General features: G+C 55.6%; 1 protein-coding gene across 1 annotated transcript; it reads right to left on the reverse strand.

Moving 5' to 3' along the window:
* Positions 1 to 163: 163 nt before the first annotated feature.
* On the reverse strand, positions 164 to 12,133 carry LOC138165379 (fatty-acid amide hydrolase 1-like). The gene is made up of 15 exons (XM_069093653.1): positions 11,861 to 12,133; positions 11,044 to 11,157; positions 10,260 to 10,406; positions 9,950 to 10,083; positions 9,432 to 9,638; positions 8,842 to 8,882; positions 8,212 to 8,336; positions 7,818 to 7,943; positions 6,464 to 6,561; positions 5,335 to 5,434; positions 5,045 to 5,085; positions 3,462 to 3,501; positions 2,330 to 2,438; positions 1,069 to 1,214; positions 164 to 587 (listed from the first exon to the last, which is right to left on the reverse strand). Exons 1-15 carry the CDS (start codon positions 12,098 to 12,100, stop codon positions 459 to 461), a joined length of 1,797 nt encoding a protein of 598 aa, XP_068949754.1. The 5' UTR covers positions 12,101 to 12,133; the 3' UTR covers positions 164 to 458.
* Between the last annotated feature and the right edge of the window lie 678 nt (positions 12,134 to 12,811).

Genomic DNA, 12,811 nt, shown 5'->3' on the forward strand with positions numbered 1-12,811 from the left:
CCCTCTAGGTTCTCTGGGCCCACAGGCCCAGCTTCCTGCAGACACTGCCCAGTGCCACACGGGCTCATGCCCCTGGTGCCTCTGTCACCACAGCTCCCACCACCCCACCCTTAGGCCCCATCAGCGCTGACCCAAGTGGCCAATGAAAACAAGGACTCCCAGCTTGTTCCCTGAAATTATTAATTATTCTGAAACTTAGGCACAGGATCTTCCAGTCACTCCCGCTTGGGACCATTTCTGGTCTCTAACATTCATGGGTGGACTGGGGGAGGATGGGGAGGGAAAAGGGTTTGTCCCTGAGAACTGGACTGGGATTTCTGGGGGGAGGGGATATCTAAACTCATGGCTATAGAAGGGCCAGAACTATTGATGCCCCAGCTGAAGACTGAAGACCGAAGGCAGCTGCTGAGAAGGGAGGGCCAGGGCTTAACTTGGGGGCTGTTCATTCCAGAAGGCCTCTACATCTTCTTCCTGGCCTCTTGGGTCACCCTTTCTACCTCATGCATGAATCGGAGGCAAAGCTCATCTTGCCATGGCAAGGCCACACACTGAACCGCCACGGGCATTCCCACACTATTCTTCAGGCCCTGTGAATGAAGAAAAGGGGTAGCACCTGGTATTCCAAAGAAAAAGGGGGACCATCCCCAACATATCCCACTCACCAAGACCTGAGCACAGCAGAGCTCTCTCCAAGTCCAGGGCCATGATGCCACTGCTTCCAAGAAAGACTCATCCCCCACCCTTAGACTGAGAACTAGAAGGGACAGACTGAGCCCTAGAAAATCAAGGTGACCTGCCCAGGGTCACAAGGCCAGTGAGTGCCCCACCCATTGGATCATACTTCCACTCTCTTGTGAGAAAGATTGAAGGGAGGGAAAGTATCAAAAAATCATTAAAAGAACAGCTGCTTAGAAGGGTCTATCCAGGGTTTTGGCTGTGCCCCACACTGGCCCCTCCCCAAAGCTCTCTGGGATCCACTGTACCAATAAGATGAGGGGGCTAGACTGTGTGATAGCCCAGGGCCCCTCCTGCTCCAATGAGCAGAACCTGGGGCCTGCAGAGACTCACCTTTCGGAGCCTCAGGTCCCAAATGTCCCCAAAGCAGCCTCGATACTTATGCAGTTCCTTCTCATCCTCTGGGGTCACCATCGAGACAGGGACCACCCCAGCAGGGAAATCCAGATAATTATAGAGCATGGTGTAACTGACAGCCCCTGAAACAGCCAGGTAGCCAGGTCAACAAGGGGCCTGAGCCACAGAGGAGGAGAAAGGTAGGGATTCCACTCTGGCCCAGGTATGGGAAGTTCACCCTCTGGTGGGCAGACTCCTGCTGAAAACAATAGGCCCTCCAAGCCTTCTGGTTTGGGTTTGTTTTTTTTTTTTTGGTGGGGGGGGAGTCACCTGCAGCCTGATGTGGGTGGGACAGACAGAGGGCAGAAACTAACTCCTTGAGTTGGGGCCAGATAAAATGAAGCTAGAGGGGACAAGCCCTTGGACCCTGTACTTGGCCCTGGAAGAAGGGTGAGGCCCTAGCCCAAGGGAAGCCACTTTCCTGATTGCTGTTCAACCTGGTCGGGCCCAGCCCCTCTCTGAGCTCCCACTTTCTCCACTTCACCAAGCCCTGGCCTCTCAAGTCCTGGATTAGTAGTTCATCTCAGGATCCCCTTACACTTAAAAACTAAGGATTCCCCACCCAAGACTTTTTGTTGATGTGGGTTATAGCTATCAATATTTACCATTCCAGAAATTAAAACATCTTAGTATTATTATGGGGCAGCTAGGTGGCACCATAGAGCACTAGACCTGGAGTCAGGAAGACTTCAAATTCAGTCTCAGACACTTACTAGCTGTGTGACCCTGGGCAAGTCACTTACACTCTGTTTCCCTTAATCCACTAGAGAAGAAAATGGCAAATCACTCCAACATTTTTGCCAAGAAAACCCCACAAACAATATGGTCCATGGGGTCACAGAGTTAGACATGACTGAATACAACAAAGTAATATTATTTTTTGGAAACTGTAGTTGCAGATCCTTGGGTGTATAGATCTGACCCTCTGGCCCCTGATGACCAGATAACCTTAGTGAACAGCAAGAGAGTTGGAGGGTTGGGGTTCCAATGCCAGCCTCTCCAGGCCTGATCCCCAGGGACATTCCTGCCCAGTCTAAAGTCCAGAGCTCAGAGCCTGAGTAGTCTCAGCCCTCCCCTCCCACCCTAAGGGTGCAGGCCTGGATCTGGATCCAGGAGGAGGAAGCCTGGATGAATAGTGGACCCAATGTAAGTGATGGGGGGAGGGTGCTTGGGGCAGGCCAGACCATGGAAGTCCCACCTGGGACTTTGCCTGGGTAGTTGACAGTCAGAGCAGGGCTCAGCATAGGTGTCAGAAGTACATCCAAATTGAGCATTTTCCACTGGGTGATGACACTTTGACGGTATTCCTACAGGGAGAAATAGGGATTGAGGGACAGAAGGACAAGCAGGTAGACCAAGGGGCTTTCAAGTTTCCAAAGCACTTTGCCCATGACCCTGCAAGGTCAGTATTTCATGGATCCTCATTTAACAGAGAAAGAAACTGAGGTCTGGAGAGAAAAGGACTTGGCCAAGGTCACACAGTGTATGTTTAGAAGCAGGTGGCAAAGAAGCCAGATGACCCCTCAAGGCATCAGCATCCCATCCCAGGTCATCTTGGAAACAATAAACTGGCAGAGGACCGGGGGGGTAAGTATCTGGATGGAGGACAGGAGGTGGGACTGGACAGGCTACGGGGTGGAGGCGGTAATGGAAGAGGAAGCACATGAATGAGTCAGAAGTCAGACCAGACTAGCCAGAGTGGAGAGGGGTCTGCTGCTGCCTCCCAGCCTGCCCCTCACCTCCCTCAGAAGCCTCCTTCCTGAGTGTCCCTGCCCACACAGAACTCTGCAGCCCTGACCCACATCTCATCACTGGGGGCATGTCCTGCCTCCCAAATCAGATCAGGAGTTCCCAGGGGGCAGCATGGCTCTGGGATGTCTCCATTTCTCTCACAGCTGGCCTATACTGAGGGCTGGGCACTATTAAACCAGAGAAGTTGGGCCAGGAAGGAGGACCCAGGGACAGATTCTTCTGGGGCTAAGACAGACATGGAGGATCTCACTACCCAGGGGGGGCACAGCCTGGGCTTCTCCATGGGGTGCTGGGTGAGTAGAAGTAAAGAACCCCAGTCAGAGCATCCCAGAAAGGGGGTAGGTGGGCTTAGCTGAATAGAAGACTTGCCAGTCTTGCTCAGTCTCAATCATCCCAAGTCAGCCCCAAATTAGGGCAGAGCTTTGGGACTTAGGTCTCTCCAGCCTGGCAATCCTGTCTGACCCTGCTGCAGGTGGCTCTGGCATGGCCAGCCTGCCATCTTTGGACTGTGCCAAGCACTGCCACCTTGTGCCCCAGAGGTCAGCCAGCCAGTACTGGGGTACCTGACCCTCCCTCACCTGAATCTCATGATGTAAGGTCCAAAGCTCCCCCGCCGACCTGCAAGAAAGAGAAGTAACACCAGAGAAATGACGCCCCCTACCCCCACCCTATTTGGGCCTGGTACCTCATCTGGCAAGAGTAAGTTAGACTTGAATTAGTTCCCTCCAGCTCTCAGGCCTATGAGCCCCTGCCAACTCAGGCCTCCAACTGCCTCAGTTTACCTCAGGGTCCTTGAAGGGATGGGCCCCTCCATTTAGGTCTCCAGGGATAAAACACTAAGACTTAAGAGACAGAAGGAAACCCTTCTTTTGGCCCCCAAGTTGCAACAAAGCAGATTCAAGCTGTGTCCCAATCATGAGAGCTGCCCCACAGAGAAGCAGGATGCCCCTGGAGGAAGTAGGAGCCCCTCACAAGTGGAGGCTGGTTACATTATGATGAAGTTCCTTTGGGGCATTAGCAGAGCTACTGGACTCCAACTATGAAATTCTGTGACTCTGCCCTCCCAAAGGAGCTCTTCCAGGCTGCCATTCCTGATGTGTGGCCCCTGGAGACCTGGACCTTCCACTCTTTGCATTCCAATGGAGAATGCTTTTTGCTGCCCTGTCTTGGGACTCAGGACATGGGTTGGGGATAAACAGACAAACCAGGGATGGAGAAGTACTGGTCATCAGAACCCCAGGTCTGGGCAGGCAAGACCCAGAGCTCAGCTCCCAGGGCCTGAAGGGCCAAGCTGGCCTGATGTCCTTGGGGAACTGAAATGAAGCTAGAGAATGAGGACCTTGGGGAGGCTCCTGCCTCCCCCTTTCCTCTCACCACTCAATCGGAGCTTTTGGAGTCCCACTGCTACCATGCCCACCACCCACACTGGAAGATCCCCCAACAGCATCTCAGCCTGGCATACATAAGCTCTGTTCTCCAAAAAGTCCAATCTGGAATTTCCCAGCTTGACTCAACTGACTCAGGCCACCAGGGGGCAACCAAAGCCAAGTCCAGCCTGCCCAGGCAGACTGGCGCAGAAAAATGGCGACCTAAGGCAGACACCACGGCCTTAGGAGTAGTAGGGTGCTCAGAGGCCCCAACGCCGACCCTGGACTGCTGGCCCGACACTGGTGGGGGTCCCCTCCCTCCAGGGTTTCTAAGGAGTTGTCCAGACACTGGTCACTTTCCAGTTTGGCAAGATCTCAGAAGTCCAGTGGCTCAATCTGAGCCTCCTGGGCACCTAGTCAAGTCACACCTAGGTGGGAACCCCCGCTATGGCATACTTGGACACGTGGTCACCCAGGAAGTACAAAAACAAAGCCAGGTGCTGAGCCTGGCACAAGGACGGCTGAGGGTTCAAGACTTTCCCCTATTTTTTTAAGGTAAACAGACTGCCCTTCAGGCCCTATTCTGGGCCTGATTTGGAGTCACAGACCTTCAAAGAGCACTAGTTCAGCCTTAACCCGAACAAGAATTCCCTCTTGGACTTCCCAGACAAGTGGTCCACCAGCCCCTGCTTAGGTATCTGCAGTGACAGGCAGCTCACTACCTTTCTGGGCCTACTTCCCTGATGGGGAGCTCCCAGGTAGGAATGAAGCTGGGGCCTGGACAGCCTCCTTACCGGGACTTCAAGCTGCTGAGGAAGGTGGCCAGTCTTGGGAGCTATAGAGGGAAAAACATGCCTTGCTTATAGGCCCAGGCCAGACCCCTGCCACTGGCCACAGGAGAGAAGAGGGGACCAAGAGAAGCCATTCCCATTCTTCTCCCCAAGAGTAGGGACTCCTCCCATAGGCTGGTCCAATGCCCAGAATACAGCAGGGGCCCAGAATTGGGAAACAAAAGGCAGGGGAAAAGAGGGGCCCACAAGAGAACAGGAGCAAACCTTGGGGACCACCCTCAGCCCCAGCTCACCAAAGGCCAGAGAAGAAGAGACAACAGTCCTTTGATCCAATTAGGCATCCTGAGGACAATGGACATGTCCCCCAGGCATGAATCCACAGAGTCACCTTTGCTGAGGTGGGGAGAGGTGACAGGGAATGAGTCTCCTTAGGCTAAGGACACCAGCCCCTACAGAACACAGGTAGCAAGGGACAAGTACAGTCGGGGGAGACATGGGAACTCCTCTGGAGTCAGGATTCCTGGAAGTGTCAGACCAGAGGCCCTCTGAGGCCAGGGACTGGGCATTCAAAGCGGGGCTGCTCAGGCAGCCCTGGGGGAGATAGGGAGTCAAGCCAGTACCAGGCACCGGGATGGGCACACAAGGCCTTTGTGTTCCAGCTGCTGAGCAGAAGTGGGGGAGAAAGCTGGAAGTTCTGGAGTGATTTTAAAACTGGTAAAGCACTTTACAGACATTGTCTCAAAGGAGCCTCACAACAGTCTGGGGAGGGGGGGTACAGGTAGCCCCCCACCCTCAGTTTTCTTATCTGTAAAATGGGCATCATAACAGCACCTACCTGGGCAGATTGTAGTAAGGAACTGAGGTAATATATCTAAAGGGTTCCACTAACCTTAAAACACTTTATTAAAATCTGAGCTGTTGTGACAATGATGATGATAGAGTAGGGTTAACGACACCCAAAATCACACAGTTCAAAGCATCAGAAGCAAGATTCGAATCCAGGTGTTCCTAACTCTACCCACTAACTCCAGGACTCTCCCTTGAGAAGAGAAGCCCAGGCCCAAAGAAGGGGAAGGACTTGCCTTCAGTCCCTTGGCCCAGAGCTCTCTCCACCAGGGAATGGGGCTTCCAGAATTCCCTGGGGTCCACTCCCTCAGTTTATCTGCCCCCCAGCCTGCAGGAGGGAGAAGGCCTGGGTTCAACTCTAATATTTCCTTTGCTATATGACCCAGGAAAAGTCTCAGTCCCTCTGTTTCCGGTAAATGGGAACAATTAATTCCATCTGCCCTCTCACACGGGTTGTGAGTAGGGTGGTTTTGAACAGTGCAGGAAGGACTCCAGGCCAGCCCTAGTGTCATCCTTCCTCTCCCCGAGGGCAGCCAAACCCCTGGTAGGAGGGGAGAAGCCTAAGCCCATACTCACAAATTCTTCATGAAGGTTTTGCCTCCATCGCTGAAGAGCCCACCGCCCATCAGCATCTCCATGGCATAATTGATGTTGGAGGGCGTGAATGGGATGAGCTGAAGCACACAGAAGAGGTCACTTGAGACAAGGGGTCACTGAGCCAACAATAGCCAGGACCCTGAGAGCCAGCATCAGCCCCTGCCCAGCCCTCCCCAACCTGGGAGCCCAGCTGCCCCCAAGCCACAAACTGTCTCTAGAAGGTTCCTGAGAAGCCAAGGTACCACCTAGCCTGGCTATGGAGAAGACTTGAGGAAATGTACCTCCTCCCATCACTGCACAGGTCAGGGGCTATGGGGATAGGCCAGTCCACAAGGGAAGGCTGAGGAGGAGAGAGATCTATTCAGAAATAAAGGTGGTATAAAAAACAAAAGGCAGGGGCGGCCAGGTAGCACAGCGAGTAAGAGCACACCAGCTCCAGTGTTGGGATGACCTGGAGATCAAATCCCAGGCTCAGACACTCAGCACCACACCCAGAAATAACTGGCCGTGTAACCTGGAGCAAGTTACTTAACCAGGATTGCTTAAAAAAAAAAAAAAGGCATCAGCTTAAAAACAAGAGCTCGTTAGTGCCAAAAACGTCCTTAAAAATCAGTAACTCCAACCCCTCACTTATAGGGGTAGAAAACAAAGCACAAAGAAGGAAAGGGAAGGAAACCAGCACTTTTTAAACACCTACTGTATGCCAGGCTCTGGACTAAGGGCTTTACAAATATTAACTCATTTGAGCCTCGGGTGGGAGGAGGGTCCAGGCCCAGTGAGACTGCTACCACATATGAAAACCAGTCAGTGAAATTTCCAGGGGCTGCCAACAGCTGGCAGCCTCCCTACTGGCTCTGCTGACCAGTCCAGCCTCCTGTGGGCAGTGCCTTTTCCTAAGGGAGGCCAGAAGCTCCATGAGCAAGTTCTAGGCCCAGAAGCCCGGAGTCAGTTCTATCTGCCCAGGGAACACGAGGGAAGCTGTCCTCATGGTACAGAGAAAAGATTTCTTCCTTCTACCTCCTTAACCTAAGGATAATGGCATCTGAGGGCTGAAGAGGGGCCAGAGCCCTCAGGCTAGTACTGGCAAGATTCTGAGAATGGCCTGGGCACAGCAGCAAACATGTCCTCCCCTTAAAGCTGTGTGACCCTGGACAAATTCCTTCATGGCTAGGAAGCTCAGTGCCTCCTTCTCAAAAATGGGAGTAATAACCTCAACACTCCAAACCTCCCATCCTTTCCAGCCAATGCCCAATAGAAACGAGATGGATCTGCAATGGGCTGAGGCTGGCACACCAGGCATCTCCCCAGAGATGGGCCAGTGAAGGCAACATACCGTGTGGCCAGCAGCCTCCAGGAGTGCCTTGGTCTCTAGCACTGCTCGCTTCATGGAGGGGCCAGGCAAGGTATACCCATCAGACTCATGGTAGCCGATCCGCAGAGGCTTTGTGCTAGCATAGATCTGGAAGGAGGAGAAGTGGGCACCCGTGCCCTCCCTGAGCTCTCCCACCTCCCTCTGCCAAAGCTCCACAGGGATTGGACATTGGACAAACACCCAGAGACCCAATGCTTCCCTACGCTGATGCTGCAAAGATGTCATCTGGAAGCATCTAGTCTAGGGATTGGTCTCCTGTTCTCAGGCCTGAGGGGGCCCTCCCCAAACCCCTGCCTTTACCCTGGCCCTCTCTTGCAGCCTATTCCCCAGTGGCTGAGGCCAGGCCCTCACTCACCGCCTCCCTAAAGGGCACCGGGGGCACCATGGGATCCAGGAGGAACATGTCCTCAGATAGCAATGCCCTCAAGCACAAAGCAAGGCTGTCGACATCCTTGGCCATGGGCCCCACAGATGGGATGACTGGGGAGAGAAGGCTCCACATCACCTGGCTGCTAGTGTGACCGCCCAGCCCACCCCCCTGATAAAAGCCTCTGGTCAGGCTGGGCATGGTCTGGAGAAGGGACAAGGCTGGGGGTGCTCTCACAAATTAGAGAGCTATCCCCTTGTGGTCTGTGTGTCCCCAATGACTGGAAGAAGGCCCTGGGTGCAGCTTTGGCATCTCTGCCTACTCTGTGGAGCCCAAGACATCCATCCCAAGTTGCAGCAGGATGAGTGGAGAGCTCTCCCCTTTCTCTTTTCATCCTTTATCTGTGGTCCACAAATGAGGAAACGGAGATACGAAGCACCTCAGTGCCTCTGGGCTCACTCAGTGGGCCTGCCTGCTGGACAAAGCTATCCCCACCTGGCAGTGGGAGGGGCAAAAAGAGCAGTTCTGTCTGCTGGCCCAGACACTGCCCCCCGCCCTATGACCATCCATTGGGCTTCATCCTCCCAAAGGAGGGCCACTCCCCGCTGCATGCCTCACCTGCCAGCTGCCCATTGACACAGTTCTTCATCCCACGCTTGCTAGAATGGAGACAAGGAACAACATCTGCACAGCATGAACACATCCACATCACAGCTCCTTCTGAGCCCTCTGAGGGAGGGAGGAAGGCTGGGGAGACCCTCTTACAGAGCAGGGATCAGAATAAGGCAGCATGGGTACAGTGGGTCCCCAGCCTCAAAGCCTTTCTCCTGGTATAACGGCTGCAGACTCAACCTCAAGAGAAGAGGGGAGAGAGCAGAGAGGGAGAGGACAGGAAGGGAGGAGATGAGAGGGAGAAAGGGAACAGAAAAAAAGGAGAGAGAAGCAGAGTGGACAAAGAGACAGAAAGAGGGAGACAAAGATAGAAAAGGATGGGGAAGAAGGGAGAGTGAAAGAGAAGAGAGATGGAAGGACGGAGGGAGAAGGGAGCCAGAGGAGAGTCCCTTCCTTGCAGGCCAATTAGAGGTTCCAGAAGAAGAGAGGCTTTAGACCTGAAAAGGGCCCAGGAGTATGGGCCCTATGTCCTTCATTCTTTGCTGAGGGAGCCTCAGTGGGATTCCCCTCCCCCTAGGGTTCCCCAGTCCAATTACCTGATCCTGCCTGAAGTAGGCTTGAGGCCACAGATGCCACAGAAGGCTGCAGGGAAGCGGATGCTGCCCCCGATGTCGCTGCCCAAGCCTAAGATGGATCCACCACCCGCTATGAGGGCACCCTCCCCACCTGAAGACCCACCAGGGCTCTTGGAAAAATTCAGGGGGTTCAGAGTACGGCCAAATATAGGGTTGCTGCAGTCGAAGCTGTGGGAAGAAATCCACAGCTGGGACTCAAAAGAGAACACTACTCTGAGCACCCTCCCTGCAGCCCCAACAGGTCACCAAGTCCTGTGGGTTCTCCCCATAGCTTGGGCCCTTACCACCACTAACCCTCCTCACCCAGCTCCCAGCCCCAGCCCCAGTCCCAGTGCACACTCTTGGCACAGCTCCCAACCCCCTGCCCACACCCCTGGCCCAGCTTCCAGCCCCTTGCACACAGCCCCAGTCCAGCTCCAGGCCCCAGCCCAGCTCCCAGTCCCCTGCCCACAACCCCCGTCCAGCTCCTGGTCACTGACCTGTACATGGACTGGGGCACATTGGTGTGCACAAAAGGAATAGCCCCCTGCTTCTTCAACACCTGCACCACCACAGAGTCCTCCGTGGCCGGGAAGCCAATGTTCTGGCACAGGCCCAGAGTAGAATCCAGGTCCTAGAGAGAGGTGGGGAGGGGGGAGTACCAAGGATCACTGCCATCCAGCCCAATACTCATCACAGAGTACACTAAGATCCCCTGGATCCCTCAGAAAACCTCTGTGCCAGGATGGCACACACTCACTGCTTCAATATAACATGGGAACAGGGAGACCCCCGGGGCAGGGGGCATACCTTGCACTGGAAACATTCCTTGAGGCTGATGGGGACTCCATAGAGGAGGCCACCCACCTCGGGCTGCCGGGCCACCTCTGCCAGCTGGGCCTTGCAGTCGCCCAGGTAGTTGGTCACGCAGTTGATCTCTTTGGTTACCTCCAAGGCCTGGCCAGGGCACAAGAACCAAATCAATTCCCAACCATGACCTGGTCCAAACCACCCCCCCCCAATAGTCAGTCCTGAAAACCCAGAACCCAGAGAGGAAGGAACCCAAGAGACTATAAGCTAGCCCTGTCATGATAAAAAAGGGGAAACTGAAGCTCTACCCCCAAAGTTCTTGTTCTGGGTCCAGCTGTGACCTGCCCTTGGAGAGCACCCAACCTGGCTGGGGAGATGGGATCCCCCAAGCTGGAGGCAAGAAGAAATCTTTTAAGGCTGAGAGAGAGAAGGTCCAGCCCAGAGCACTTGGGGTGTGATTATACTCCCAACACACTCAGTTACCCATACACAGTTCACAGCCACCCAAATCCTACATAGTACCCCAGCCTCACCCTGCCATGTTCTGGGTAGTGCTGAAGTTCAGGCAGGGATCAGCCAGGGGTCTCCCAGAACACAGTAAGTGTTGTGGACTAGAGGGAGCCCCCCCCCCCACACACACACACAATGCAGCAGTATGTCCACCTCCCTCTGGCTCTGCCACCTATCTGACCTTGTCCTTGGGGGCCCAGGAGTGCTGCTGTCTGGCAGACACTTAAGGGGCCATGCCAAGTTGTGCCTGTCCCAGGGCACTCAGCCCCCTTACCTTGCCCAAGTAGCTGTATAGGGCGGCTTCTGGGGACACCTCTTGGTTCTTGAGCTTCTGGACCAGCTGGGCCAGGGGCAGGACCAGCACAGTCTCTTCGTCTAGCCCTGGGTTCTGAGGGAACCAAGAGAGGGACGAGGTTCAGCCCAGCTGTGCAGCCTGGCAGGCCCATGCACCCACATGGGCCTACCGGTGCCAAGGCTCCCTATGGGCAGGTGGGGACATGCCACTGCCTCCCTGGCACTAGCTAGGTGACCCAGGCCAAGTCACTGAGGATAAGTGAGACTTCATCCCTTGAGATCCTCCCTGATTTGGATATTTCAGGTGGTGGGGGGCTCATGATGGCAGGCCATTCTACTGGGAAACAGCTCTGGGTGTTCTATGTCAAAGGGACTTTACCTCTTCTTGTTCCTACCCTGCCCAGTTCTGCCCTCCAGAGCCCAGCAGAACTTTTCTAATCACCCCCCAAGCCCTCCAGAAACCTAAGTCATGCTGAGTTGCCCTAGGGAAAACGCCACGATCAAAGACTGAGCTGGAAAAGCCCGGAGCTCCCCAGTCCCAGAGCCTGGGCTCCCCTGGGCCCCTCCACCCCTCCTCAGACCCACAACGACCCTATGGAAATAAGCCAGGGCTGTCTCAGTCCGACCAACAGGGGCCAAAGGTCAGGGGCTGGGCCGTGGGTGGGGCCTCGTGTAGCATCGATGGTGGAGGGGGCCCCAGGTGGGCTAGCGCAGCAGGCGGACCACGCTCCCCCAGGGCCACGGCCACTCCCGCCCCGCAGCGGGGCGCACCTGCCCGACCCCGCCCCGGGGCTCACCTGACTGCGGAACGCTCGCACGCTCCGGCCCATAGCCTCCAGGGCCTCCTCCTGCTGGCGGGAGCCCCTGCTGAGCACCTGCCGGCGGCCCCGCACGGCCCAGCAGCGAAGAGCCACGGCCACCGCCACCAGGCAGCACGCCAGGGCTGCCCCCCCCAGCCCGGAGCCCTCGAGCAGCTGCTCCCGGGCCATAAGCGCGTTCTGGGCGGGCAGACGGAGGAACGGATCGAGAGGGACCATAGGCCGACAGACAGCAGCGGGAGCCCCGAGGGGGGAGGAGAGAAGGCAATGGTTAAGGCAGGCCCCGCCCCCAGCCGCAGGCCCCGCCCCCTTCCCGGACCCCGCCCCTTCCCTGGCCAGCGGCCAGCCCGGGTTGCCTGGACAACGGCTCGGAGGCGGGAGAAGGGGCCGTGTTCTCGCCCAGGTCTGGAGGGAGCACCTGCGTGGGGCACACGTGCGCACACACACTCACACACGAGCGCGCACCACGTGCAGGTGCCACTCCCCCCTCCCTCAAGGGGAACGCAAGTTCACACTTTCCCCTCCTCCCCTCCCCCCACCCTGGGGCCAAATTCACAGGCGCTTCCCCCACATCCCCACCCCCCATAAATTCACACGAACCCCTACACACAGTAGCCAACTCACACTCGCTGCACCCTCCCTCCCCCCATCCCCCAAGGCTTACCCTTCCCCCCTCCCCCCACAGCTCACCCTCTGCTGAGGGGGTGGCTAGGAGGCACAGTGAACAGAGCACTGGCCCTGGAGTCAGGAGGATCTGAGTTCAAATCCGACCTCAGACACTTAACACAAAAACTAGTAGGACAAGTCACTTAACCCCAACTGCTCTCCAAAAAGCAAAACAAAACAGCGATAACTGCCTATGCGCCTCACAGAATTATTGAAAAAAAAGGGGGGGGCGACTAGTTGGAGCCTCCTCATACACACCCCCAG

Source organism: Petaurus breviceps, unplaced genomic scaffold (genome assembly GCF_028583685.1).
Source record: "Petaurus breviceps papuanus isolate PSGF00001 unplaced genomic scaffold, PetGlider_PUasm1.0 208, whole genome shotgun sequence".
In the NCBI taxonomy this organism is placed as follows: domain Eukaryota; kingdom Metazoa; phylum Chordata; class Mammalia; order Diprotodontia; family Petauridae; genus Petaurus; species Petaurus breviceps.